We start from the raw sequence: 26,153 nt of genomic DNA on the forward strand, positions 1-26,153 counted from the left end.
CCCTCCCCAAATTAGTACCTTGCCACAAGGTCCTGACTCGTCCTTGTCTTACTAACTTGATTGAATTTTTCGAGGAGGTTGATGTTATTCACATGGATTTTAGTAAGGCTTTCGACAGGGTCCCTCATGGTAGGCTCATCCAGAAGATTAAGATGCATGGGATCCATGGTCACTTGGCCGTGTGGATTCAGAATTGGCTTACCCATAGAAGACAGAGGGTAGTGGTGGAAGGATGTTTTTTAGGTTTTAAGGTCCGTGACTAGTAGTGTTCTACAGGAATCCGTACTGGGACCTCTGCTGTTTGTGATACATATAAAGGACTTGGATGAAAATGTAGATGGGTGGGTCAATAAGTTTGCAGACGATACGAAGATTGGTGGAGTTTTTGATAATGTAGAAGGTTGCCAAAGGATACAGTGGGATCGAGATCAGTTGTTGCAGATATGGGTGGAGAAATGGCAGATGGAGTTTAATCCAGGTAAGTGTATTGTGTTGCAGTTTGGGAGATTAAATGTTAAGGAAAAGTACACAGTTAATGGCAGGACTGTGAACAGCACTGATGTACAGAAGAAGCTTGGGGTTCAAGTCCATAGCTCCCTGAAAGTGGCCACGCAATTAGATAGGGTGGTAAAGAAGGCATTTGGCATGCTTGCCTTTATTGAACGAGGATTGAGTACAAGAGTCAGGATGTCATATTGCAGCTTTATAAGACTTTGGTTCGGCCACACCTAGAGTATTGTGTTCAATTGTGGTCACCACATTACAGGAAAGATTTGGAGGCTTTGGAGAGGGTGCAGTAGAGGTTTACCAGGATGCTGCCTGGATTAGAGAGTATGAGCTATGAGGAGAGGCTGGAAAAACTTGGGTTGTTTTCTCTGGAGCGGCAGAGGCTGAGGGGAGACTTGATAAAAGTCTATAAAGTTATGAGATACATTGATAGGGTTGATGGTCAGAATCTTTTACCAAAAGTTGAAATGTCTAATACTAGGGGGAATGCATTTAAGGTTAGAAGGGCAAAGTTTAAAGGAGACACAAGGGGCTGGTTTTTTACACAAAGGAGTCTGGAATAGACTTTCAGGAGTGGTAGTGGAGGAAGATACAATAAGGGCATTTAAAGGACTTTTAGATAAGCACATGATTATGTAAGGAATGGAGGGATATGAACCAAGGGCAGGCAAAAGGGATTAGTTTCATTTAGCATCATATTCGGCACAACATTGTGGGCTGAAGGGCCTGTTCCTGTGCTGAACAATTCTGTGTTCTATGTTCTAACTGAAGGACACAACAAGGCTGTGTGATAGACAGTGAGATTCTGTGAGAATAAGAAAGTGAGGATATTCTTCAGGAAAAAAAAAAACAGCACCTTCAGCATGCGACAGCACAGTACCCTTCGCAAAAGTAACGCAGGCAGGGCTTCTTTGCAAAAAAAAGTTCAATGGGTCTAGATGCATGTCATTTTTCACTGACAGTAAAAGTTTTGATACTGCTGAGGCCAGCATGCACTGTGCACACCCAACTGCAAATGCAGCTAATTCATTTGATCTGTTTGTGTTTTTCCTGCATTTCAATAAAATGTAACTGTTGTGACTGTAATGAAGGGGCAAGGTGGACTTCTAAGAAAATGAGTTTATTGATAGGAGTTGTTGACCTGGTCCAAACAAGGAACCCCGGCTGACAGATAGAAACAGGAATGTCAGAGGTCCTGTTCACTCTGAGAACTGGCTCTGAGGAAGCAGGACCAGTGTCAAATACTTCGGACATATAATTAAAGGGTGACTTGGTGATGGGATAGCGGCCTCTGTGGAGTTATTTCAGTGGCAATGAGAGGAAAAACTATGCTCCTAAAGAAATTTGCTCACTACAGTCAGCTGTGGGTTGGGGGTAGGCATTTCTAACATCATGCCGTTATTTGGAAAGTTTGATTTGTTTGATCCTGCTATCAAAGACAGGCCCCAGTATGTGGACAAAATGTATTATTTTTTCTGGGCAAATGACATTGGAGCCGATGAAAAGCAACGTGAAATTCTCATGACAGCTTGTGGACCCACAGCTTTTTCAGTTATTAAGTACCTAACGTTTCCTGAAGCACCAGATACTAAAACCGTTCAAGAGTTGACAGATTTCATTAAGGAATACTATGAACCCAAGCCTCCTCTAATTCTGAGACCCTATCAGTTTTACTCAGCAGTTAGAGAACCATGTCAAGATTTTTGACGAGTTTGAGACATAGAAAGAAGGTCATGGTTGTGAGAGGTCAATCATCTCAGCTCCAGGACATCTCCGCAGGAGTTCCTCAGGGTAGTGTCCTAGGCCCAAGCATCTTCAGCTGCTTCATCAATGACCTTCCCTTCATCATAAGGTCAGAAGTGGACATGTTCGCCGATGATTGCACAATGTTCAGCACCATTCGTGACTCCTCAGATACTGAAGCAGTCCATGTTCAAATGCAACAAGATTTGGACAATATCCAGGCTTGGGCTGACAAGTGGCAAGTGACATTCGTGCCACACAAATGCCAGGCTATGACCATCACCAATAAGAGACAATCTAACCACCGCCTCTTGACATTCAAAAGGGGTTACCACCACTGAATCTCCCACTATCAACATCCTGGGGGTTACCATTGACCAGAAACTCAACTGGACTCACCACATGAACAGAGTGGCTACAAGAGCAGGCCAGAAGCTGGGAATACTGCAGCGAGTATCTCACCTCCTGATTCCTCAAAGCCTGTCCACCATCTACAAGGCACAAGTCAGGAGTGTGATAGAATACTCCCCACTTGCCTGGATGAGTGCAGCCCCAACAACACTCAAGAAGTTTGACACCATCCAGGACAAAGCAGCCCGCTTGATTGGCACAACATCCACAAGCATTCCACCACCGAAGCTCAGTAGCAGCTGTGTGTACTATCTACAGGATGCACTGCAGAAATTCACCAAAGATCCTCAGACAGCACCTTCTAAACCCACAAGCACTTCCATCTAGAAGGACAAGGGCAGCAGATATATGGGAACGCCACCACCTCCAAGTTCCCCTCCAAGTCACTCACCATCCTGACTTGGAAATATATTGCTGTTCCTTCACTGTCTCTGGGTCAAAATCCTGGAATTCCCTCCCTAATAACGTTGTGGGTCAACCCACAGCAGGAGGACTGCAGCGGTTCAAGAAGGCAGCTCACCACCACTTTGTCAAGGGCAACTAGGGATGGGCAAGAAATGCTAGCCAGCCAGCGACACCCACATCCAACAAATGAATAGAAAAAAAAAGACAACTGGCAGGGGCATGTGACCTTTAATTTACCCTTAATGAGATGCTGAGAGACTGGTATGTGGGATTAATGATGTGATCATGAAACATCACCTACTCGTTGAAGCCCAACTGGAATTCAAACAGGCACTACAACTGGCTTTTTCATCAGAAAATGTGATAAGTGGAGCATGACATATAGGGTATGCAGATGGAAGTGGATACCCTCACTAGGCCGACTGAGTTTGGGGGATGCCACTTCAGTGCAGGCAATTGCATAGCCTCACTCTGGACTATCCTGTTTAGCTGAGGCTTGGCTTTACTTTTACTTTAGGCCACAGCAAAACCCTAACGTAAAGCCAAGCCTAAGCTAAACAGTTAACATTGTCCTCAGGATCCAGGCCAGCAAGCCAGTACAGGCAGATCATAGTAAGCAAAGACATACAGATCGTCAGGTGAAAAAAAAAAGCACTTGGACAGAGTGAAGCATACAGGTAACACCGTATGCTAGGCAAGATCAACATTAATAAGATCAGCATTATTTGAAGTTAGAGAGTTCATTCATCAGTCTAATAATGGCAAGGAAGAAGCTGTTCTTGAACCTGTTGGTGCGTGTGTTCAGGCTGCTGTATCTTCTGCCTGACGGAAGAGGTTGTAGGAGAGCATTACTGGGATGGGAGGGGTCTTTGAAGATGTTGGCAGCCTTTCAGTGGCAACAAGAAGTGTAAATGGAGTCCGTGGTGGTTGGCTTCTGTGATGGTCTGGGCTGTGCTCACAACATTCTGTTGTTTCTTACGGTCCTGGGCAGAGCAGTTGCCATACCAGGCCATTATGTACCCGGACAGTATGCCTTCTATGGTGCATCTGAAAAAGTTGGTGAGGGTCCTTATGGACATGCTGAATTTCCTAAGCTGCCTGAGGAAGAAGAGGCATTGTTGTGCCTTTTTGACTCTCGCATCTACATTGGATGTCCAGAATAGTTTGTCAGTTATCATCACTCAATGGAACTTGATAGTCTCAATGTTCTCAACCTCCACTCCTTTCTAAATGGGGAAGGGTTTGGAAATCAGAAGGACAAAGGGACTTGAGAGTCCTAGTTCAGTATTCGCTTAAGGTTAACATGCAGGTTTATTTAGTAATTACGAAGGCAAATACAATGTTGGCATTCATTTCAGAGGGCTATAATACAAGAGCAGAGATGTACCGCTGAGGCTGTATGAGGCTCTGGCCTGGCTGCATTTGGAATTTTGCAAGCAATTTTAAGCCCCAAATCTATAGAAGGATGTGCTGGCATTGGATTGGGCCAGAAGGGGTTTGCAAGAATGAATCTGGGAATGAAGTGTTTGTCATATAGAGAGCAGTTGAGGACCCTGGGTCTGTGCTTGATGGAATTTGTAAGAATGAGGGGGATCTGATTGAAACTTACAGAATACTGAGAGGCCTGGCTACAGTGGAGGTGGAGATGTTTCCATTTGTAGAAGAGTCTAGGACCAAAGGGCACAGTGTCAGAATGAAAGGACGACAGTTTAGAAATGAGATGAGGAGGAATTTCTTCAGTCAGAGGGTGATTAATCTGTGGAACTCATTGCCACAGAGTGCTGTGGAGGGCAAGTCATTGAGTGTATTTAAAAAAGGAATGGATAGGTTCTTGATTGATAAGGAAGTCAACGATTACAGGGAGAAGGCAGGAGAATAGGGTTGAGAAACATATCAGCATGATTGAATACACAGCAGACTCAGTGGGCCGAATGGCCTAATTCTGCTCCTATATCTTATGGTTTTATGGAATATCGATAGTGGGAGTTTCAGCATGGTAATATCATTGAATGTGAAGGAGCAATAATTAGCTTCTGTCTTCTTGGAGGAGATCATTGCTTGGCATTTATGTGGCACAGTTGATACATGCCACCTATCTGCCCAAATTTAGATGGTGTTGAATTTGGAAATGGACTGGCTCAGCATCTGCGAATCCATGAATGATGCTGAACATTATGCAATGATCACTGAACGTCCCTCCTTCTGACCTTATGGTGGAATGAAGTTTATTGATAAAGCAGTTGAAGATATTTGGGCCTCAGACACCGCTGTGTGGATTTCTTGCAGAAATGTTCTGGAGCTGAGATTTCTGACCTCAAACAACCAAATCTATTTTCCTAATGGCAGTTAAGACTCCGTGATAGAATACTCTCCACTTGCCTGGATGTTGCTACCCACCAATATACTGGAAACTCGAAAACTACACCATCTAAGACAAACTAGCCCACTAGATCAGCACTGCAATTATCTAATTATCATGCCCTCCACCAACACCGGCACCCCACTGGAGCTGCAGTCTGTTTAATATGCAAGGTGCACTGCAACAACATGTCTTCTTTGATAATACCATATGAACAAGCAAACTTTACTACCTGGAATAGGAAGGTCAATAAATTCATAGGAGTATCATCGACTACAAATGTCCATCTAAATCACACATCATCCTCTGTTGGTACCACTTTCCTGTGCTTTCACTGTAGTATCAAAAACTCAAAATTCCCTTCCTAACAGCATTTTGGACAGACAGATACCAAATGCACTGCAGCTGTTGAATAACTCACTATTATCGTCTCAAGAGAAATTTGAGTTAGTGAACAAACTTGCTGGTGGTGCTTAGACATCATTTAAGCCAATTGGTCACACTGAGACATCAAATGAGCATTTGAGGATAACTGAAAATCGGGTAAAATAATCTCAGAAGGTGGCAGTATCAATTGTAGAGACTTTTTTGTTACTGGAACACATTATGCCTCAAATATGTTTATGATCTAATTTTCTGGAGGTGAAATGTTTTTTGCATACTTTCCACTGTCTGTGGGAGACCAAAAATTGTCCGGTTTGCAAATAACTTGAATGCTGTGTTTGTGTTTTGCTGATAAAGCTATGTCAGGATCTTCCTGTTATCATTCAATCACAATTTCCGTAAACTCCTGACTGTCAATTAGGTGACTCACAAATTAGTAGACTTCTTCAAAATATATTGATAGGAATGGAACAGTGAGTATTCTGAAGCAATTTAATATGATGCGTGTTATATTCTCACCCAGTACAGTGGGTCACCACAACAAAAACGCAACGTCTCCAGCACGATCCAGTTGCATGTGTCTGCCTGCTGGAAACACAAAATTGGTTAACCAATTGTGAAATGAGGGTTAGAGGATGAAAGTGTGTTCAAAATGTCATAAATGTTATTGCAAATTTTAATGTACATTATTCTTCCCTGTTCTAGCATTGTTAATTTTATTTTAAATCCTTATTTCTAGACTGTTATCTCAATATCAAACTTACTTTTTTCAATATATTATGTAATAATGATATTTGATTTTCATGATTTCTGTTGAATTACAGTTTGTATTTGTCAAACTTGTAACCTTAGATTTCAGAAATTGAATATACGATCCCTTGAGTCAGAAATTGAAGTTACGGTTGAACGTATTCTTCAACACTATTTTGGAGAGTTAATGACCATACAAAAAGTAAGAATAATTATTTTAATAAGATTTCCTGAAACACGCCAGTATGTTTGAATTTCTTTATTTATGAACTCAGATGTGCAACTTGAAAATTCTAGTCGCTCATGATTCAGCAGGAAGTCCAGCCAAAAAAAGCACAATAATATTTATTTTTCAATGTAGTCATTACAGTAAGGAATTAGGCTTTTTTTTGATTGAGTCCGTACTAGCTCTCACAAATCTAGTGAACCTTGGATATTGATGGATATGCAGGATTGGATAAAAGTTAAAATGTTGGCTTATGCCAGGTACCAAGGGCTCAAAAAAGCAGAAGCCCTAAAAAAGCCCTAAAATATGCGTGGAGGAGCTTAAAGAGGAAATTCAGACATCAAAAAGAGGCATGAAAGGATCATGACATGTAAAATGAAAGAAAATCCCAAGCTATTTCACAAGCACATTAAGGGTAAAAGGCTAATTAGGGAAAGAATAGTAATTTTTGTTTGAATGGAAGACGTAGATAGTGTTCAAAATGAAAATTCTGTGTCAGTGTTCACTAACGAGAGGGACAGTGTGTGTGTATAAATCATGGAGAAGAACTGATATATTTAATGAAATTAGCATAGACAGAGGAGGACTGGGGAGATTGGGTGAATGCTTTGCACAGCACCTACATTGTCCATAAATATAACCTCAAGCTTCTAATTGCCTGCCATTTCAACACACCATGTGTTCCCTGGCCAAAATTTCTGTTTTGGGTCTGCTGCAGTGCTGCGGTAAGGCTTAGCACAAGTAGGAAGAACAGCATCTCATTTTCTACTTGGGGACCCTGCAACCATTAAGAATCGATTTCCAGTTCAATAATTTTAGAGCATGAACACCTCCTTTACCCATCCCCACACCACAGGCCCTATCATGATAATGGACTACGTTCAGCACATCTAACCCATTTTCACCTACGCATTGCTCCCATTTTCATCCTCCCACTCGGATCAATTACCCCTGTGGCTATCTAACTTTCTTTCTCTCTCTCTAGGCTCTGCTCACGCCTTTCCCTGACCCTGTCAGCAGCATGTATACCACCTTTTCCGAGGCACTATTAGTTCTGAAGTTGGTCACTGGACTAGAAATGTTAACTCTGCTTTCTCTCCACAGATACTGCCAGGCCTGTTGAGTTGCTCCAGCAATTTCTTTTTCATTACAAGGCATGTTATTATTAGTCTTGCAGGCTTAGAAGTAGCTAAATCTCCATGGCTGGATGAAATATATCCCAGACTGTTGAGAGAAGCAAGTGAGCAAATAACAGGGGTGCTGGCAATAATTTTCAAATCCTCTCTGGCCACAGGAAAAGTTCCAGAGGATTGGAGGCCAGCCAATCATAGAAACTTTGAACTGTAGAATTCACAGTACGGAGGGTGGCCATTGGATGCACTGGCTCCTGAAAGAGCTACCCAGTTAGTGCCATTCTCCGGTACTAACTCAATAGCCCTCTAAATTAATCACTTTTCAAATACATATCCAGCTCTCTTTTGAAACCTCCTATGGAATCCATCTCCCAGGCAGCATATTTGAAATATTAACACCTCTCTGAATAAGGAAGCTTCTCCTCATCTGATTCCTAGGTATCTTCCTGCCAATCTTGAAATTGTGACCCCATGTTACTGACATACCAGCTAGGGGAAACAGAATATAGTTTTTTACCATGTCAAAGTAGTTCATAATTTTGAACATCTAAATGAGGTTACCTCTTAATCTTCTCTGCCCCAGTGAGAATAAGCCTAATTTCTCTAATTTTTCCTTATATCTAAAATACCTCATTCCTAGTATCATTCTAGTAGATCTCCTTTGCAACTGTCCAAGGTTTTAACATCCTTCCTGAAGTAAGGTGTCCATAACTGAACAGAATACTCCTAAAGTAGTCTGACCAGTAGATGTGAAACATCACTTTATGCCTCTATGTATAAACCCAAAGATTCTATAAGACTTCTTAACAACTATTTGAACTTACCTGGCCGCATTCAGACAGTGCTGCACATAAACCCTGAGGTCCCTCTAATCTTGTACTCCCCTCAAAATTGTACCATTAAGGCTGAACAGTGACGCGAGCAATGGCTAAACAAAGTCCATCATCAGCATCAAATTGGCACCACAGGTAGATCTTTGATGATATGTAACTTTCTTCGGGGATTTTGTAAGAGACCACGTATTTTTTCTTCTTAGTCTATAAACTGAAGTGGAAGCCTGACACTGCTATATGGCTGAAATACCAGGAGAGCTTCGCAGTTTGTGAAAATCAAGTGCTGCACATTTTTAGCTGTTAAGACAATGCGGCTGTCATGGGTCAGTGAGATTGCTACATTATTGTGACTAAGCAGACTAGGAAATTTTAAGAAAAAATACTGCCTGACAATAGTCCTCAGATTGGCGAAGCTGCAACTTGCTTTAAACCCGTAACAGAGCAGCTGGAGACCTTCAGGGATAGCAAACTGAAAATCTCTTTCTCTCTCTCTCTCTAGCTCCCCCCCCCCCCCCCCCCCCCCCACGCCGTCCCCCCGGTGTGAATGAAAAGAGAAAAAAATGTTTAAAGATGAAAAAAATCCTAACAAGCAAAGACCTCAGTCCACTGGTTTAATGGACAACAGTGTGTTATCATTCCTGAAATTAATGGAACTGTGAGAAACAATTTCACCTGTTCTTGTGATCACCTGTTCTTGTGATCCTGGATTTTTGATCTTCAAAACTTTATTCCCTGCTTTTTCCAACTCATAAGATCTACCAAACCATCTGTCTTTTGTCTGTCTTAATTGTGATTATGTATGTGCAAATTTGTTTTGTTTTTAAGGCATATAGTTGCATTTTAGTAGATTAATAATCCTCTCTCTTCTCAGAGATATGTTAGAAGTGAGTCATTTTCAGTTAGGGCAAAAGCTGGTGTGAATTGCTTTTGTTCTGAGTAACAGACAAATTGGTAATGTTGGTTGTCTAGTTGGAATGTTATTCATTTTGTGAAGGCTTGTGGAACAGTGGGGCATAATTTTCGGTGCACTATTCCCAGTTAAGCTGTGACAATTTGGAAAATCCAAAGGAAGTGTTCAAAATACCTTTGTTCATCAAGGCTCAGCAAGCTGATACAGAGCTCAATCAGCACAAGCTGACATTGAAGGCAAGGGATTGCCAAAATGTACTATATTAAAAATGGGATTTTATTGGCCGTATATCAGTAGTAAGAAAAAATTTGGAAATGCTTTTTATTCATTCATGGGATGTGGCCTTTGTTATCTAGCCCAACATTTATTCCCAATCCCTAGGTGCCTTTTGAGAAGGCAATGGGAATCTGCTTTCTTGTTCTGTTGCATTCCATATGGTGTAGGTATATCCACATTGCTGTTAGGGCTGGAATTCCAGGATTTTGATGCAGCAATCTTGAAGGAATTTCACAATATTTCCAATATAGGATGATGAATGGATTGGTAGGGAACTTGCAGGTGATAATGTTGCTATATCTTTTGCTCTTGTCCTCCTAGATGGCCGTGGTGGTGGTTTGGAATATACTGTATAAATAGCCTTGGCAAATTTCTGCAGTGGATTATACACACTGCTGCAATTGTGTGTTATGGTTGAAGAAGTGAATGTTTTTGTAAGTGGTACTAATCATCAAACAGGGTGTTTTTGTTTTGAATGGTGTCAAACTTCTTGAGTGTTGTTAGAGTTGCAGGCATCCAGGCAAATGGAGAGTATTGCATCACACTCCTGAAGACCATGATTGTGCCGAAACCTCCATGCCTCAGCAATCGAGTAAGGGTCACTGTCCATTTTTCCTCCTTTTCCATTACTGCTACTGTGAATGTATTCGTAAAATGCCCAAATTTCTTTCGCTATTTCACAGTCATCCTCTATTTTGTCACCTGGAAGTACCAGTGACATTCATGCAATCTTTGCCCTCAAAAGGGTGGCCATGCTAGACATCTCCTCCACCTTTGAGGAAGAACCCACAGATGCTTCTGAGATGAACCAGCAAGACTGCTTCATGTATCCACCACGAACATAGATTCTGACAGATTAAAGTCTAGAGCACATGCTGGTGTCATTACCACACCTCAGCAGCAGGTCAACAAAAAATTCCCTTGTTTGCTGGCACTTAGAGGCCTACCAAAGACCAGGTACGTGTACAGCTTCAGGTAGGAGATGACTCCATTATATCAGCCAGTACAAGTGAATAAGGTGATAAAGAAAGCATACAGCATGCTTGCCTTCATTGGTCAGGGCACTGGATATAAAAGTTGGCCACATCTGGAACACCATGTAAAATTCTGGTCGCTGCACTTTAGGAAGAATGTGGAGGCTTTGGAGGAAGTGCAGAAGAGGTTTACCAGGATGTTGCCTGGATTGGAATGTAGTAGCTATAAGGAGAGATCAGGTAAACTTGGATCATTTTTGCTAGAATGTCAGAGACAAAGGGGCAACCTCATAGAATTATCCAAAATTCTGAGAGGCATAGCTGGGGTGGATAGTCAGAGTCTCTTCCCAGGGTGGAAATACTAGGAGGTCATAAGTTTAACATGAGAGAGGAAAAGTTTAAATGAGATGTGTGAGGAACGTTTTATACACAGCATGTAGGAGGTGCCTGGAATGCACTGCCGGGGAGGTGGCCGCAGCTGAAATGTTATCAAAGTTTACGAAGACACATGAACACAGAAAGGAGAAATGTGGACCATATACAGGCAGATGAGATTAGTTTAGAATAGCATCATGGCTGGCACAGACATGGTGAGCTGAAGGGCCCTTTCCTGTGCCGTACTGACCTATGTTCTATTAGTTCAGCCAAATATAGAAGCAGGCATAGGAGCAGCAGCAGGTTGTGTGGAGGCAGTGGCAAACTGATTTGAATTTTAGATAACTTTATCAATACTGTTTGTACCGTGTAGGAACATGAGCATCAGGCTGACTTGATGAACAGGTGGCTGGCTGTCCAACACACTTAGTGTCTGGGTATGTGCATAGACCTATACTCCATCACGTCAGCTATTAATGCTCAGCACCAACAAAAAGGCAACAGTGGGGTAAGGAACTTTGAATTCACTCCTGGTACCCTTTCCTCACCAGAAGAAAGGGTGGTGCCAGTAGGCAGCCAGTCAGAGAAGGAATCTCACACAGGCCCCGCCAGTAGTCTCCTCTCAAGACTGGGTCTTTCACATCAATTGTATTTGCTACCCTCAACCCTCTGCTCGTTCAAGCTGTGAAGGATTAACGTGCATTTGGGCAGCTCACATTCAGCATGTGTGGCACCTGTAGCCACAAGCACCCATGCCCTGTCCAAGACTCCAAGTCAACAGGCTCCACTAAACATGCTCTCTCAACACTAGCTGCAGATTCCAGGACTGCACCTAGATGTAGTAGGAAGTAAAGGAAGAAAGAAAGGGAAAGGAAGTCAACTTGAATTGGTGGCACGGGTTAAACTTCATTTAATTTTCCTTATTACTTTTATAAATACATGTTCATTTTTTGTCATCAGTTGTGTAAAGCCATATCATTTTGCTGCAATTACAAGAATGAAGGTATAGGGGCTAGCCTTCCTAAGTGACTCACAATGTCCGAAACCAATCTGTAAAACAGCTGTTCTTTCCATAGCTCCCATAGTAGCATAAAACTTTGTTAGAATTGAATGAGTGACTGTGGATGGTTTGAAATTTTCTATCTAAACTTGTTTCTAAAGTTAACTTTTATAAAACAGCATGCACTACACTGAAATATCAGTAGCTCAGTGGTTAGCACTGCTGCCTCACAGCACCAGGGACCTGTGTTCAATTCCACCCTTGAGTACTGTCTGTGTGGAGCTTGCACACTCCCCCTGTGTTTGTGTGGGTTTCTGCTGGGTGCTCTGGTTTCCTCCCACTGTCCGAAGATGTGCAGGTTAGGTGGATTAGCCATGCTAAATTGCTTGTTGTGTCTGGGAGTATGTAAGTTAGGTGGATTAGACATTAGGCATTTACCTAATGCCTAATTTATAGGTAAAGGGTAGGGGGATGGGTCTGGGTGGGATGCCGTTCAGACAGGCGGTATGGACTTGTTGGGCCGAATGCCCTGTTTCCACACTGTAGGGATTCAATGAGCATTAAAGCATTGTAGTCAGTAAAAAATGGCTTTATGGAACTCAATTCCATTGAACAGTGTTCACTGAAAAAGATTTCCATCTTTTGTTTTCGTCAACTTAGTTGCAGTGTAGGATGCTGAAGGTATTTTATATCTGGAGAGTGTTCTCAACATTGCAATGCTGTTTATTTCATGGATCCCCATCACCCATCCAAAGCATCAGGGCATCCTCCAATTGGCTGGAGAAGAAAAATCAAGTGTCAAACACCATGTTCGGATGGTACCAGTATAAGGATCCTGTTATGACTTGCGTGGAAACCTGACGTCAAGTGGCCATCTGTGTCCTGAGTTGGCCCCAGTACAAGAAATGTTGCGTTGCAGATATGCTAGACAGCAGCATGACACAGTGTTCACATCTCTGGTAAGAACATGGTGCCACTATCTCTATCTTTCATTTTTATGGCATGTCATGGAAGGCAAGTGATTGTGGCTCTCCTGCATTTTTGCTGCATTATAAGGGCATCTATACTCATAATTGCCACATTAGGGTTAACTCCATATCATTTGGAGGTTGATGCTGATCCAGCGCTTGCAGACATATATACTCCTCATCCATTTGAGTAGCAGTCTTTAGTGCAGCAGACACAGGGACAAGCACAACTTCTGTGCCTGGATCCATGAGGAACAGTTTCAATGAACCTGTGGGACACTACACAGCTCCTCAGTTATGTGAACATTCAGGAGTCACAATACACACAAGTAAAATTTGAACAGCCTGCTCCAAATGTTGGGACATGAATGCCCCTGACATTGAGGACAGTGAGATGCCTGTACATGGATGTTGCACATTAATGCCCTAATTTAGACATTGATTGCTCAGGCCTTTTGGTGCTGTTATGGACCAGACCAGACCCCCTCAAAATATTTTAAGAAGGTAGTCTAGACCTTAACATTTTCTTATTTTAAAGGTAGATGTGAAGTGCTTGATTCAGATGTGATGCAATTGGTCAAACCACTCGACTTAAGCAAAGCACAATTTATTTAAACACTATAGTTAAAATACAAACAAAAGAAAGAGGAATTTAGAATAACAACTATTGAAAAACTTAACTGAATAATAGATACAGTACCTATTACTAATTAACTGTTCCAATACTGTAACATCTCATAAACAAATCTTTTGGCAAAAAGGTAAATTCAGACACAGATTCTTACAGGCAGTTCTCCAATCCAGGATGAAACAACGTCAAGAGAGATATCAGAGAATGTAGCTGCCAGGTATCATTTTACTGAAGGTTCAACTCATCTGGGACCCAAACAGCTTCTGACTGCTACAGCTAAAAAAAAACTAGAAAGCTTGATCTTCAAGAACTGGCTACTCCCCTTCTATTTTCACAACTGTTTTGAAAAAAACTAAAGGCGTCCTCGATTCTTGACTTAGGCTGTCTCCCATAGCCACTTCACTGCCCCTGCCTTTACAACCTCTCCTCAAAAAAACCCAGGACAAAAATAACTTTTTTAAAGTGACAGCATCGTTACAGTACACGTGGTAGGAGATTGTACATGTGACAGCAATAATGAGCATTTTGCCCCTGACCCCCAACTTCCATAATACCCAAGAATGGCAGTGTTATGTATAGAATAAGAGTGGCTGTCTTATGGTCTGAGGTATGAAGTAAGCATCTCCTGCATCTTCTGCAACTTATGGGGCCTTGGACATGATTGCTACATTGACAAGTGGACGATTTATCCTAGGACTCCAAATGTTGCTTGTGCCTCACAGTTATTAGTAGGATTGATTTGTAACATCGCATGATATAATAATGAGTACTTGGGCCAGAACCTTTAGTTGACCCAGCAATTCAGTGCATGAGATCCACATATAGCATTCTGTGATGGTAGATTTCTTTCACTTGGATTGTATAGGTGTCTGTTAATTTTATTGTCCTTTGAAGGATCTGAAATTGTGCAAAGGTAGTCAGTCCTCCCTCAGAAAATGAAACAATTGTTAATTGTACCTTGTGTGGTGACAGCCACTTTCATTTCCATTGCTGTTATGGACCAGACCAGGTCAGACATATCCCCTACCGCCGCCACCACCATCCCCTCCCCCATTCTATTGTAAGGGGCTCTAATTTTTATATTCGTTTAAAGGGCAGTGTAAGGTGCTGTGTTTCACATGTGATTCGATTAGTCCACAGTAGGCTTTAATCAAAACACACTTTATTCTTACAAAAATAGGGGAGGTGATGGCCTAGTTGTATTATCGCTGGGCTGTTAATCCAGAGAACCAAATAATGTTCTGGGGACTCGGATTCAAATCCCTCTATGGCAGATGGTAGAATTTGAATTCAATAAATATCTGGAATTAAGAATCTAATGATGACCATGAATCTATTGTTGATTGTCAGAAAAACCCATCTGGTTCACTAATGTCCTTTAGGGAAGGAAACTGCCATCCTTACCTGGTTTAGCCTACATGTGACTCCAGACCCACAGCAATGTGGTTGACTCTTAACTGCCCTCTGGGCAATTATGGATGGCCAGTAAATGCTATCTTGCCAGCGACGCCCTCATCCCATGAATGAATAGAGAAAAGAAAATTAAAATCCAAGAAAAAGATTTGACATAACTTTACAGTTAGGTAATGTGTTATGATGATGTAACCAAAGCTGGAGGGTTTTGAGTTCCAAGGAGAGGCTGGAAAGGTTGGGACTTTTTTCCTGGAACGTAGGATGCTGAGGGGTGACTTCATAGAGGTTTATAAAATTGTGAAGGGCACAGATAAGGTGAAGGGCACAGGTAAGGTGAATAGCCAAGTTCTTTTCTCTATGGTAGGGGAGCCCAAAACTAGACAGCACAGGTTTGAGACAAGAGGCGAAATATTTAAATAGGTCTTGAAGGGCAACTTTTTCATATAGAGGGTGGTGTGTGTATGGAGCAAGTTGCCAGACAAAATGGTAGAGGCGAGTACAGTTACAACATTTAAAAGATATTTGGACAGGTACATGGATAAGAAAGATTTAGAGGGATATGGGCCAAATGTAGGCAAATGGAACTAGTTCAGTTTAGGAGACCTGGTCAGCATGGATGAGTTGGGCCGAAAGGTCTGTTTCTGTGCTGTAAGACTCTATGACTCTGACTCCGTAGCTACGCGAAAGATCGTAGTACCCAATGCAGCCAACTAACCATGTCTAAGCCGTTGGAAGCTGTGCTGGATCTGTTCCTAGAAAATAAGGCAGGCCAAGTGGACAATGTCAGGTTGGACGAATAAAACAATTATACAATAAGGTTCAATATTACGTTGGAAAAGGATAAAAATCAGTCAAGGATTAAGATTACAAACTGGAAAAGGGCAGATTTTACGGGTCTAAATGTTGAACTGGAGCAGGTTGATTGGAAAAGCATTTTGGTGGATAAAATATTGAATGAAAAATTGGAGACTTTCACAAGACAGAGCAACAGGTTGCTAGTTTGATACTTACCCATGAGAAATAACTACAGTCTATCCAAAGCTGCAGTATCCTGGATGTCTAAAGACATTGATGAGGAAATAAGGAAATAAAGGAGGCATATGACGCATGTCAGAATAATAAAAGCAATAGGAATCAGGAAAGGTATCCCAAATGCAGGAGAGATGCTAAGTCTGGAATAAAGAAGGCTAAGAGGAGGCATGAGAAAAGGATAGGAGGTCACACTCAAACAAATAGCATAATGTTCTTCAAACATATTAATCCTATAAGATTAGCAAAGTATAGAGTGGGGCTCATAAGGAACAGGTAGGATCAAGTTGATCACTGAAGTAAAGGGTATGGCAAAGTTAATAAGTGGATAAGTGACCCTTTTCTGATGAAGGGTCTAGGCCCAAAACGTCAGCCTTTCTGCTCCTATGATGCTGCTTGGCCTGCTGTGTTCATCCAGCCCTGCACCTTGTTGTCTCGGATTCTCCAGCATCTGCAGTTCCTACTATCTCTTAATAAGTGAATACTTTGCTTCTGTCTTTACCAAATTAGTATTTACTGACAATGGCCCAATGGAAAATGTGAATGTCTAGCAACTGATCAGTATAGTGATAGATAAAGAAGAGGTGCTAAAAAGGCATCTTTTAAACAGGATTAGTTCCTGTGGGTTGGGAGGAATTTCAAATGTGTCACCATTGTTTAAGAAAGAGGCAGAGGATAACCCAGGAAACTGCAGACCTGTCAGCCTGACATCAATACTGGAAAAACAGATGGAGGCTATGATACAAGACATGATAAGTATACCCCTAGAGAAAAGCTAGTTAATACTAGACAGTCAGCATGGCTTTTCAAGGGCAGATCATGTCTGACAAATTTAATTGTGAGGTGACACAGGCAATGAAAGAGGGTAGCGCTGTGGATGTTGCATATTTGAACTTTCAGAAAGCATTTGATATGATGCCATATGGCAGGTCGGTTAGCAAATTCAAAATTTTTGGGATTGATGGGTCCTTGCCAGCATGGATTAGAAATTGGCTAAAAGACAGGAAACAGAGGGGTGGTATAGATGGGCATTTCTCAGATTGGAACAAGTTGAAAATAGTCCTCCCCAGGGATCAGTGCTTTATTGATTTATCAAAATATTTGGAGATGGGTGTTGAGGGCAAAATCACTAAATTTGCAGATGATACTAAACCAGGGAGAACAGTGAGTTGTGAGGATGACACTGATCAATGTCAGGGAGACATTGATAAGTTGGCCAAATGGGCAGACACCTGGCAGATGAATTTCAATGCAGAGAAATGTGAGGTAATGCATTTTGATAGAAAAACATGGAGAGACAATACAAGTTCAATGATACGACTTTAAGAGGAGTACAGGAGTACAGGGACCTCAGGGTTTAAGTGCATAATTCTCTGAAGATTGGCAGGCAAGATGAAACAGTTGTTAAGAGGGCTTATAGGACCCTTGGGTATATAATGGAGGCATAGAGTTCAGAAACGATTTACAAGGATGTTGGAGGGTTGGAGTTAAAGAGAGGCTAGAGCTATTTTCACTGGAGCATCGGGCGCTAAGGGGTCACTTTATAAAATTATGAGGAGGGGCATGGATAAGGTGAACAGCAAAGGTCTTCTCCACAGGATAGGGGAGTCCAAACCTAGATGGCATTTGTTTAAGGTGAAAGGGGAATGATTCAAAAGGGACCCAGCGAGCAACTTTTTCACGCAGAGGGTGATGCATGTATGAAATGAGCTGCCAGAGGAAGTGGTGGAGGCTGGAACAATTACAACATTTAAGAGGGATCTGAATGGGTACATGAATAGGAAGGGTTTAGAGGGATATGGGCCAAATGGCGGCAGATGGGACTAGATTAATTCAGGATATCTGGCCAGCATGGATAAGTTGGACCAAAGGGTCTGTTTCCATACTTTACGGCTCTGTGACTCTAAGTGTTGCTATACTTCTACAAATCATTATTCAAATCACATTTTGAGTATTATTTTCAGTTCTCGGCACTTTATTTAAGGAAGGATGTTAAAGAGATTGCAAAGGAGATTTAATAGAATGATACCAGGAATGAGGGATTTTAGATACAAGGAAGGATTAGAAAAATTAGGTTTATTTTCCTTCGATCTGCAAAGATTAAGAGGTCACCCGAATGAGGTCTTCCAAATTATGAACAATTTTCACAGGGTAAAGAAGGATATTCTGTTTTTAGTAGTTGGTATCCATGATGTGGAGGTGCCAGTGTTGGACTGTGGTGGATAAGGTCAGAAATCCCTTGACACCAGGTTATAGTCCAACAGGTTTATTTGAAAACACAAGCTTTCTCAGCCTAACTTCTTCTTCAGGTGTTAGTGAGAGGGGTAGTATCAGACACATATTTATATGTTAAAGATCAAAGGGTCACACCACTGATCAGGATGTATTGAATGAACCTGAGATGCTGTTAAATCTTTAATCAGTTAGAAGGTTTTAATTGATTAATATGTATATGTAAATCCCAAATTCCTTTCAAGTCACTGTCCTGAGAGATCTAAAGGTTTTATCAGTGTAAAGAAGAGGTAACATTTTAGGTCAGACAATGCATGTTAGGTGTGAGGCCTTGTTTAGAATCTGTTTAAATTTTGGTTTGGAGTCAGACTGGTTTTATTTCCAAAGTAGGAAATTATAAAACACCACACTGACTGACTATCTATAAACTGTGTGCTTGTTGAACAAAATAGAACATATCTGCAAATACAAATTCACCTCATAGATTCAAGTGTGTGTGAGAGAGAGGGAAACAGAGAGTGAGTATATATGTGTGTGAAGGAGGTAGAGTTAAGAAGAGAGATAGAGTGTTTGTGTGTGGTAGAGTGTGTGTGTGTGTGTGTGTGGAAGAGGGTGTGTGTAAGCGTGTGTTAGGAAGAAAGAGTGTGTGTCTGTGTGTGGGGGGTAAGAGAGAGAAAGAAAGAATATGTGCATGTGGGAGAGTGTATGAGTGTGTGTGTGTGTGGGAGAGTGTGTGTGTGTGTGTGTGTGTGTGTGAGAGAGAGAGAGAGGGGGGGAGGAAGAGCGAGTTTGTGTGTGTGAGTATGTACGTGTGCGTGTGTGCGTGTGCGTGCATGGGGTGGTTAGAGAAAGAGAGAGTGTGTGTGTGTGTTAGGAAGAAAGAGTGTGTGTCTGTGTGTGGGGGGTAAGAGAGAGAAAGAAAGAATGTGTGTGTGGGAGAGAGTATGTGTGTGTGTGAAGGGGAGAAAGAGAGATTTTGTGTGTGTATGTGGGAGAGAGCGTGTGTGTGTGTGTGCATGCGTGAGGGGCAGAAAGAGAGAGTTTGTGTGCGTGTGGTGTGTGTGCGTGTATGCTTGAGAGACTGTGTGTATGAGAGAGGATCTGTACGTGTGTGTCTGTCTGTCTGTCTGTTTGTGTGAGTGTTATCTGTGAGAGCGTATAGTGTGTTGGGGTCACCTATAGTGCAACATGAACCCAAGATCCCGGTTGAGGCCGTGCTCATGGGTATCAAACCTGGCTATCAGCTTCTGTTTGGTAACTCTGCGTTGTTGTGTATCCTGAAGTCCTCCTTGGAGGACATTTCCCTAAAGATCCGAGGCTGAATGTCCTTGACCGCTGAAGTGTGCCCCCACTGGGAAGGAACATCCCTGTCTGGCGATTGTTGCGTGGAGTCCATTCATCCGATGTCATTGGTATTGTTGGTATGTCAGTAATTACGGGCCACAATTTCAAGATTGTCAGCAAGAAAGATAGGAGTAAGATGAGGATAAACTCCTTTACTCAGTGAGTTGTAAAGATTTAGAATGCACTACCTCGGAGAGTGGTGGAGATGGATTCCATAGAAGGTTTCAAAAGAGAGCTGGATATATATTTGAAAAGTCATCAATTCAGAGAGCAATGGAGATAGTTCTGAAGAATGGGAGTATCCATGAGATTAGTGCCTGTTTCTGTGGGTAAAGTGGCATAACAGCATCATTACAATGAAAGATGCAGATATACTGCAAAATGCAGTGTTAAAATGGAACATTGTAAGTGGGTCAGAGATGTGCCATGATCTGTTGAGGCTGCTGTGCTGCTGTGTGCCTAATGCCAGCCTCCACAGACATGCGGCAGTTGGTCACAGTCCATCCAGTTTGCCCTGAAATGTTGGTGTCCAAGATGGAGGCTCAGAGGAACGAACTGGGATTATGAGTTGCAAGGTACTTACTCTGACTTCCATGGTGGGAGTTTTTGCCATCTAGTTTCTCTCCTGGGAAAATAGGAAAATGAGGTGAGACGAGGTACTAGTTGAATGTTAATGCATGCAAATAAGCGTATTGCCACTCACTAGTGAAATTCTCATCTTGCTATCCAAAACTTAATTGCAGGATTGAACTTTTATTTGATATCAAGAATCTCATTTCTGCCAATCTCATCATATTTTCCTAACTGACTCACTATTGTCCATGTTGTTCTGGGTTTGGTCAAATTTCATCCCATACCCTGAATATTGTGTGCAGTTTTGGTCTCCATATTTAAGAAAGAATGCATACTCATTGTAGATTCAAAGGACGTTTAGAACAAAGGACAAAGAATACTACAAGATAGGAACAGCCCCTTCAGCCCACCAAGCCTGCATCGACCTATGACACCTTTCTCAAATAAAACCTTTTGCCTCTATGTGGCTTGTACCTCTCTATTCCCTGCCCATTCATGTAATTGTGAAGATGCCTCTTAAGCATTGCTATTGTATCTGTTTCTACCACCTCGTCTGGCAGCATGTTCCAGGCACTTTACCACCTACTGTGAAGAAAAAAATGCCCCTCACATCTCCTTTAAACTTTCTCGCTCTTACCATAAACCTATGTCCCCTAGTAATTGACATTTCAACCCAGGGATGAATATTCGTGACTATCCATTCTATCCATGCTTCTCATAATTTTGCAAACTTCTATCAGGTTTATTTGATTGATACCAGTTATGAGCAAGTTATCTTATGAGGATAGGTTCGACAGGCTGGGCCTATTTCCACTGAAATTTAGAAGAATGAGGAGAGACTTCATTGAAGTGTGTAATGTCCTGAATGGTCTTCACAAAGTGGATGTGCGCAGGAAGTTTCATCTTGTGAGTCAGTCCAGAACTAAGGGGTCTCCCTTTCAGAAAAAAAAGAAAAAAATTCTTTAGAGGCTAGTGATGCTGCAGAATCCTCTGCCTCAGAAGATGGAGGAGGTGGGATCATAGAATATTTTGAAGACAAAGATCAATAGTTTCTTGATAAGCAGGGAATTCACAGGTTATTGGGGGAAAATGGAAGTGTGGTATTTGTAACACAAACAGATGATCTCAGATGAATGGCGTAGCAAGTTGAAGTGGCTGAATGCTCCTATTATGTATATTCACATATTCACCATAAAGTTATCAAAGGCTATTGGAAGAGAGTAAGGGTAGAGCATTGAGACAGAACATCAGGCATGATGTTGAATGGAGGAGCAACCTGAATGGCCAACTCCTGCTCATATTTTCTATGTTTTGCTTTTTCTTTCTACTTCAGTTTTTCTCATCTTAAAAGGAACCATTTACCATAATTTGGCTTTGTCCATTTTGAGACTTGGCACAACAGGTTACAAAGTACACTGCTTATTTTATCTATAATTCTTTATACTAATTTGTGGTTGTCTTGTTCATTTTATAATTCTGAATGTCTTGTACAGCATTACCAGGCCTGTAAAGAGAATCCACCACTTGCGAGAAACATGCCTCCTGTAGCTGGAAAGATATTATGGGTGCGACAGCTCTTCAGACGTATATTTGAACCCATTGACTACTTCTATGTAAGTCATTTTTATTTATAGATTAAATCGTATTAGAATTTTAGTCAAAGAAAATTTTATTATTGCTTACTGTTTGTTTTTATAATTCAGGGCTTTGAATTACCTGCTCCTTGCAATCCTTTGCCATTGATTTGCAGTCGAATGGTACATTATGTATCATTGTGCCCTGATATTAACTTCATCTTAAATCACAGGGAAGTTAATGTACCATCTGGTGTCTGGAGTTCCACGAGACAGACCCACCAGAGATTGCATCACACTGGCAAACTGTCAAGAAGGAGTTATCTGGAAGTCCTCAACATTACTGCTAGATTGCACATATATTTCACAACATGAGGTTAAACAATGGCAAGGAAACCGACAGCTGATATTCACAACCATGGCACCCCACTCCCCCATTAATTGATTGGAACTCCTGCATGTTGAATACTGTTTGGAAGAAGTATTGATTGGAGCAAAGGCACACAATGCATACTTGGTGAGGGATTTCAATATCCATCCCCAAGAGTAGATTGGAAGCACAATCACGATACTGACCAAGCTGGTTGAGCCCTGATGGCTTATATGCTAGACTGGGTCTGTTATAGGTGTCCTTGCCCCCACTATTTAATTTAAAACCCGCTCTGTTTCCCTGCTTATGTGGTTTGCAAGAACATTGTGTCCCAGGTGTAGACCATCTCAATGGTACAGATTGTACTTTATATTGGTGCTAATGGCCAATGAACCAAAACTCAACTCTCCCACACCAGTTTTTCAGCCATGCATTCATCTCTCTCAGAGACAACAAGGTGCAGAGCTAGATGAACACAGCAGGCCACGCAGCATCATGCTCCTATGATGCTGCTTGGCCTGCTGTGTTCATCCAGCTCTGCACCTTGTTGTCTCGTATTCTCCAGCATCTGCAGTTCCTACTATCTCTGATTCATCTCTCTCACCTTGTTTACCTGATGCCAATTTGCACATGGCTGTGGTAATAATCCAGACATTATTACATTTGATGTTCTATTTCTTAATTTGGTGACTTGCTTCTCATATTGGCTGACAACACATTTGTGAGTCTGGACTCACATTCTTTGCTGTAAAGAACAATGTCAATCCCTCGGACTATGCTATCCCTTACAATCACTATATTCCTTTTAGCTTCTCCAGCTTCCTGAATGGCTTCCTGCACCATAGTGCCATGGTTATTTAACTCATCCAAGCAAGCTAAGAGAATCTCAAACCTTCTGGACAGTTACAGCGGCTGACACTCCTGCATTCCTGTCCTCTGTGTCCCCATACCTGTCTCACTTGCAGTCACACCCACTGTCCCTGATCATTGACTGCATCAGAATATCCTATCTCAGCAGGTGTGACTGCCTTCTGGCAAAAAGAATCTTGATAACATTCAACCTCCCTGATGTACTGCAGTGTCTGTATTTTAGCCTCCAGCTCACAAAATGAAGCTGTTCGAACATAACCACTTACTATAGATATTATTGTCCTGGATCACAATTGTATCCTTGAGCTCTTGAGTTCCCACGTACTGCAGCTGCAGAATCCTACCCTAACCCGCATGGGCCTAAGCTACGTCGGCCTCTTCATAGGGTATGTGGAACTGTCCCTCTTCCTCTGTTACACTGGCACTATCCCCCACCTCTTCCTCTGCTACACTGATGATTGTATCGGCGCTGCCTCGTGCTCCCACAAGGAGCTTGAACATTTCATCAACTTTACTAACAACTTTCACCCAACCTCAGGGAAAGGTGATGGCCTCGTGGTATTATCGCTGGACTGTTAATCCAGAGACCCAGAAAACATTCTAGGGACCTGGGTTCAAATCCTGCAATGGCAGATGGTGGAATTTGAATTCAATAAAATATCTGGAATTAAGAGCCTAATGATGACTATGAATCCACTGCCTATTATCGGAAAAACCCATCTGGTTCACTTATGTCCTTGAGGGAAGGAAACTGCCATCCTTTTCTGGTCTGGCCTACATGTGACTCCAGACCCACAGCAATGTGGTTGACTCTGAACTGCCCTCTGGGCAATTAGGGATGGGCAATAAATGCTGCCTATCCAGTGATGCCCTAATCCAGTTCATGAATAAAGTAAGGGAACCTCCATCTCCTTCCTAGACCTCTCTGTCTCCATCTCTGGTGACCGCCTCGAAACTGACATCTACTTCAAGCCCATTGACTACCACTGCTAGCTGGACTACACCTCCTCTCACCCACCTTCCTGCAAGATTGCAATTCCCTACTCCCAATTCCTCCAACTCCGCTGCATCTGCTCACAAGATGGGGTATTCCACTCCCGCACATCCCAGATGTCCTCCTATTTCAAGGACCGTAACTACCCCCTGCCCCGGTGATCGAAAATACCCTCACCCGCACCTGTTGCGTTTTCCGCACTTCTGCCCTCACATCCCTCTCCCCAACAAAAATAAAGACGGAAACACCCTTGTCCTCACATATCAACTCACCAACCTCCGCATCCAATGTATCATTCTCCGCCAATTCTGCCACCTACAATCCGACCCCACAGCCAAAGAGATATTTCCCTCCCCAGCCCTGTCTGCCTTTTGTAGGAACCGCTCTCATCGCGACTGCCTTGTCCGCTCCACACTCCCCACTAACCCCACCAGCCCTGGCACCTTTCCCTGCAATCGCAGGAAGTTCTATCCCTGCCCCTACACCCCCCTCCTCACCTCCATTCAAGGCACAAAACAAACCTTCCACATTAGACAGGAGTTCACCTGCGCATCCGTCAACTTGGTCTGCTGCATCCGCTGCTCCCGATTTGGCCTCTTCTACATCGGTGAGACCCAAGTGTAGACCGACAGACCATTTTGTAGAGCAAGGTGCAGGGCTGGATGAACACAGCAGGCCAAGCAGCATCATAGGAGCAGAGAGGCTGACGTTTCGGGCCTAGACCCTTCATCAGAAAAGGGGGAGGGGAAGGGGGTTTTGAAATAAACAGGGAGAGAGTGGGAGGCGGATAGAAGAGGGATAGAGGAGAGGATAGGTGGAGAGGAAACAAACAGGTCGAAGAGGCGGGGATGGGGCCAGGAAAGGTGAGTGTAGGTAGGGAGTTAGGAAGGGGATAGGTCAGTCCAGGGAGGACGGACAGGTCAAGGGGGCGGGATGAGGTTGGTCGGTAGGAGATGGAGGTGCAGCTTGAGGTGGGAGGAGGGGATAGGTGGGAGGAAGAACAGGTTAGGGAGGCAGGGACGAGCTGGACTGGTTTTGGGATGCGGTGGGGGGAGGGGAGATTTTGAAACTTGTGAAATCCACATTGATACCATTGGGCTGCAGGGTTCCCAAGCGGAATATGAGTTGCTGTTCCTGCAACCTTCGGGTGGCATCGTTGTGGCACTGCAGGAGGCCCAGGATGGACATGTCGTCTGAGGAATGGGAGGGGGAGTTGAAATGGTTCGCGACTGGGAGGTGCAGTTGTTTGTTGCGAACCGAGCGTAGGTGTTCTGCAAAGCGGTCCCCGAGTCTCCGCTTGGTTTCCCCGATGTAGAGGAAGCCACACCGGGTACAGCGGATGCAGTATACCACATTGGCAGATGTGCAGGTGAACATCTGCTTGATGTGGAAAGTCTTCTTGGGGCCTGGGATGGGGGTGAGGGAGGAGGTATGGGGGCAGGTGTAGCACTTCCTGCGGTTGCAGGGAAAAGTGCCGGGTGTGGTGGAGCTGGAGGGGAGTGTGGAGCGGACAAGGGAGTCACGGAGAGAGTTGTCCCTCCGGAAAGCAGATAAAGGTGGGGAGGGAAAGATGTCTTTGGTGGTGGGGTCGGATTGCAGATGGCGGAAGTGTCGGAGGATGATGCGTTGGATCCGGAGGTTGGTGGGGTGGTACGTGAGGACGAGGGGGATTCTTTTTTGGTTTTTATTGCGTGGACGGGGTGTGAGGGATGAGGTGCGGGAGATGTGGGAGACACGGTTGAGGGCGTTCTCGACCACCGAGGAGGGGAAGTTACGGTCCTTGAAAAACGAGGACAACTGAGATGTACGGGAGTGGAATGCCTCATCCTGGGAGCAGATGCGGCGGAGGCGAAGGAATTGGGAATAGGG

The 26,153-nt window shown here is 43.0% G+C and overlaps 1 protein-coding gene across 1 annotated transcript in view; it reads left to right on the top strand.

Moving 5' to 3' along the window:
• LOC109930964 (dynein axonemal heavy chain 8-like) overlaps positions 1-26,153 on the top strand; it is a 2,199,840-nt gene that overhangs the window by 1,406,511 nt on the left and 767,176 nt on the right. Inside the window, 2 exon segments of the mRNA XM_048596622.1 lie at positions 6,662-6,761; positions 21,970-22,089. Of these exon segments, the coding sequence (XP_048452579.1) occupies positions 6,662-6,761; positions 21,970-22,089 (220 nt within the window).

Source organism: Rhincodon typus, chromosome 5 (genome assembly GCF_021869965.1).
Source record: "Rhincodon typus isolate 14 chromosome 5, sRhiTyp1.1, whole genome shotgun sequence".
Classification (NCBI taxonomy): domain Eukaryota; kingdom Metazoa; phylum Chordata; class Chondrichthyes; order Orectolobiformes; family Rhincodontidae; genus Rhincodon; species Rhincodon typus.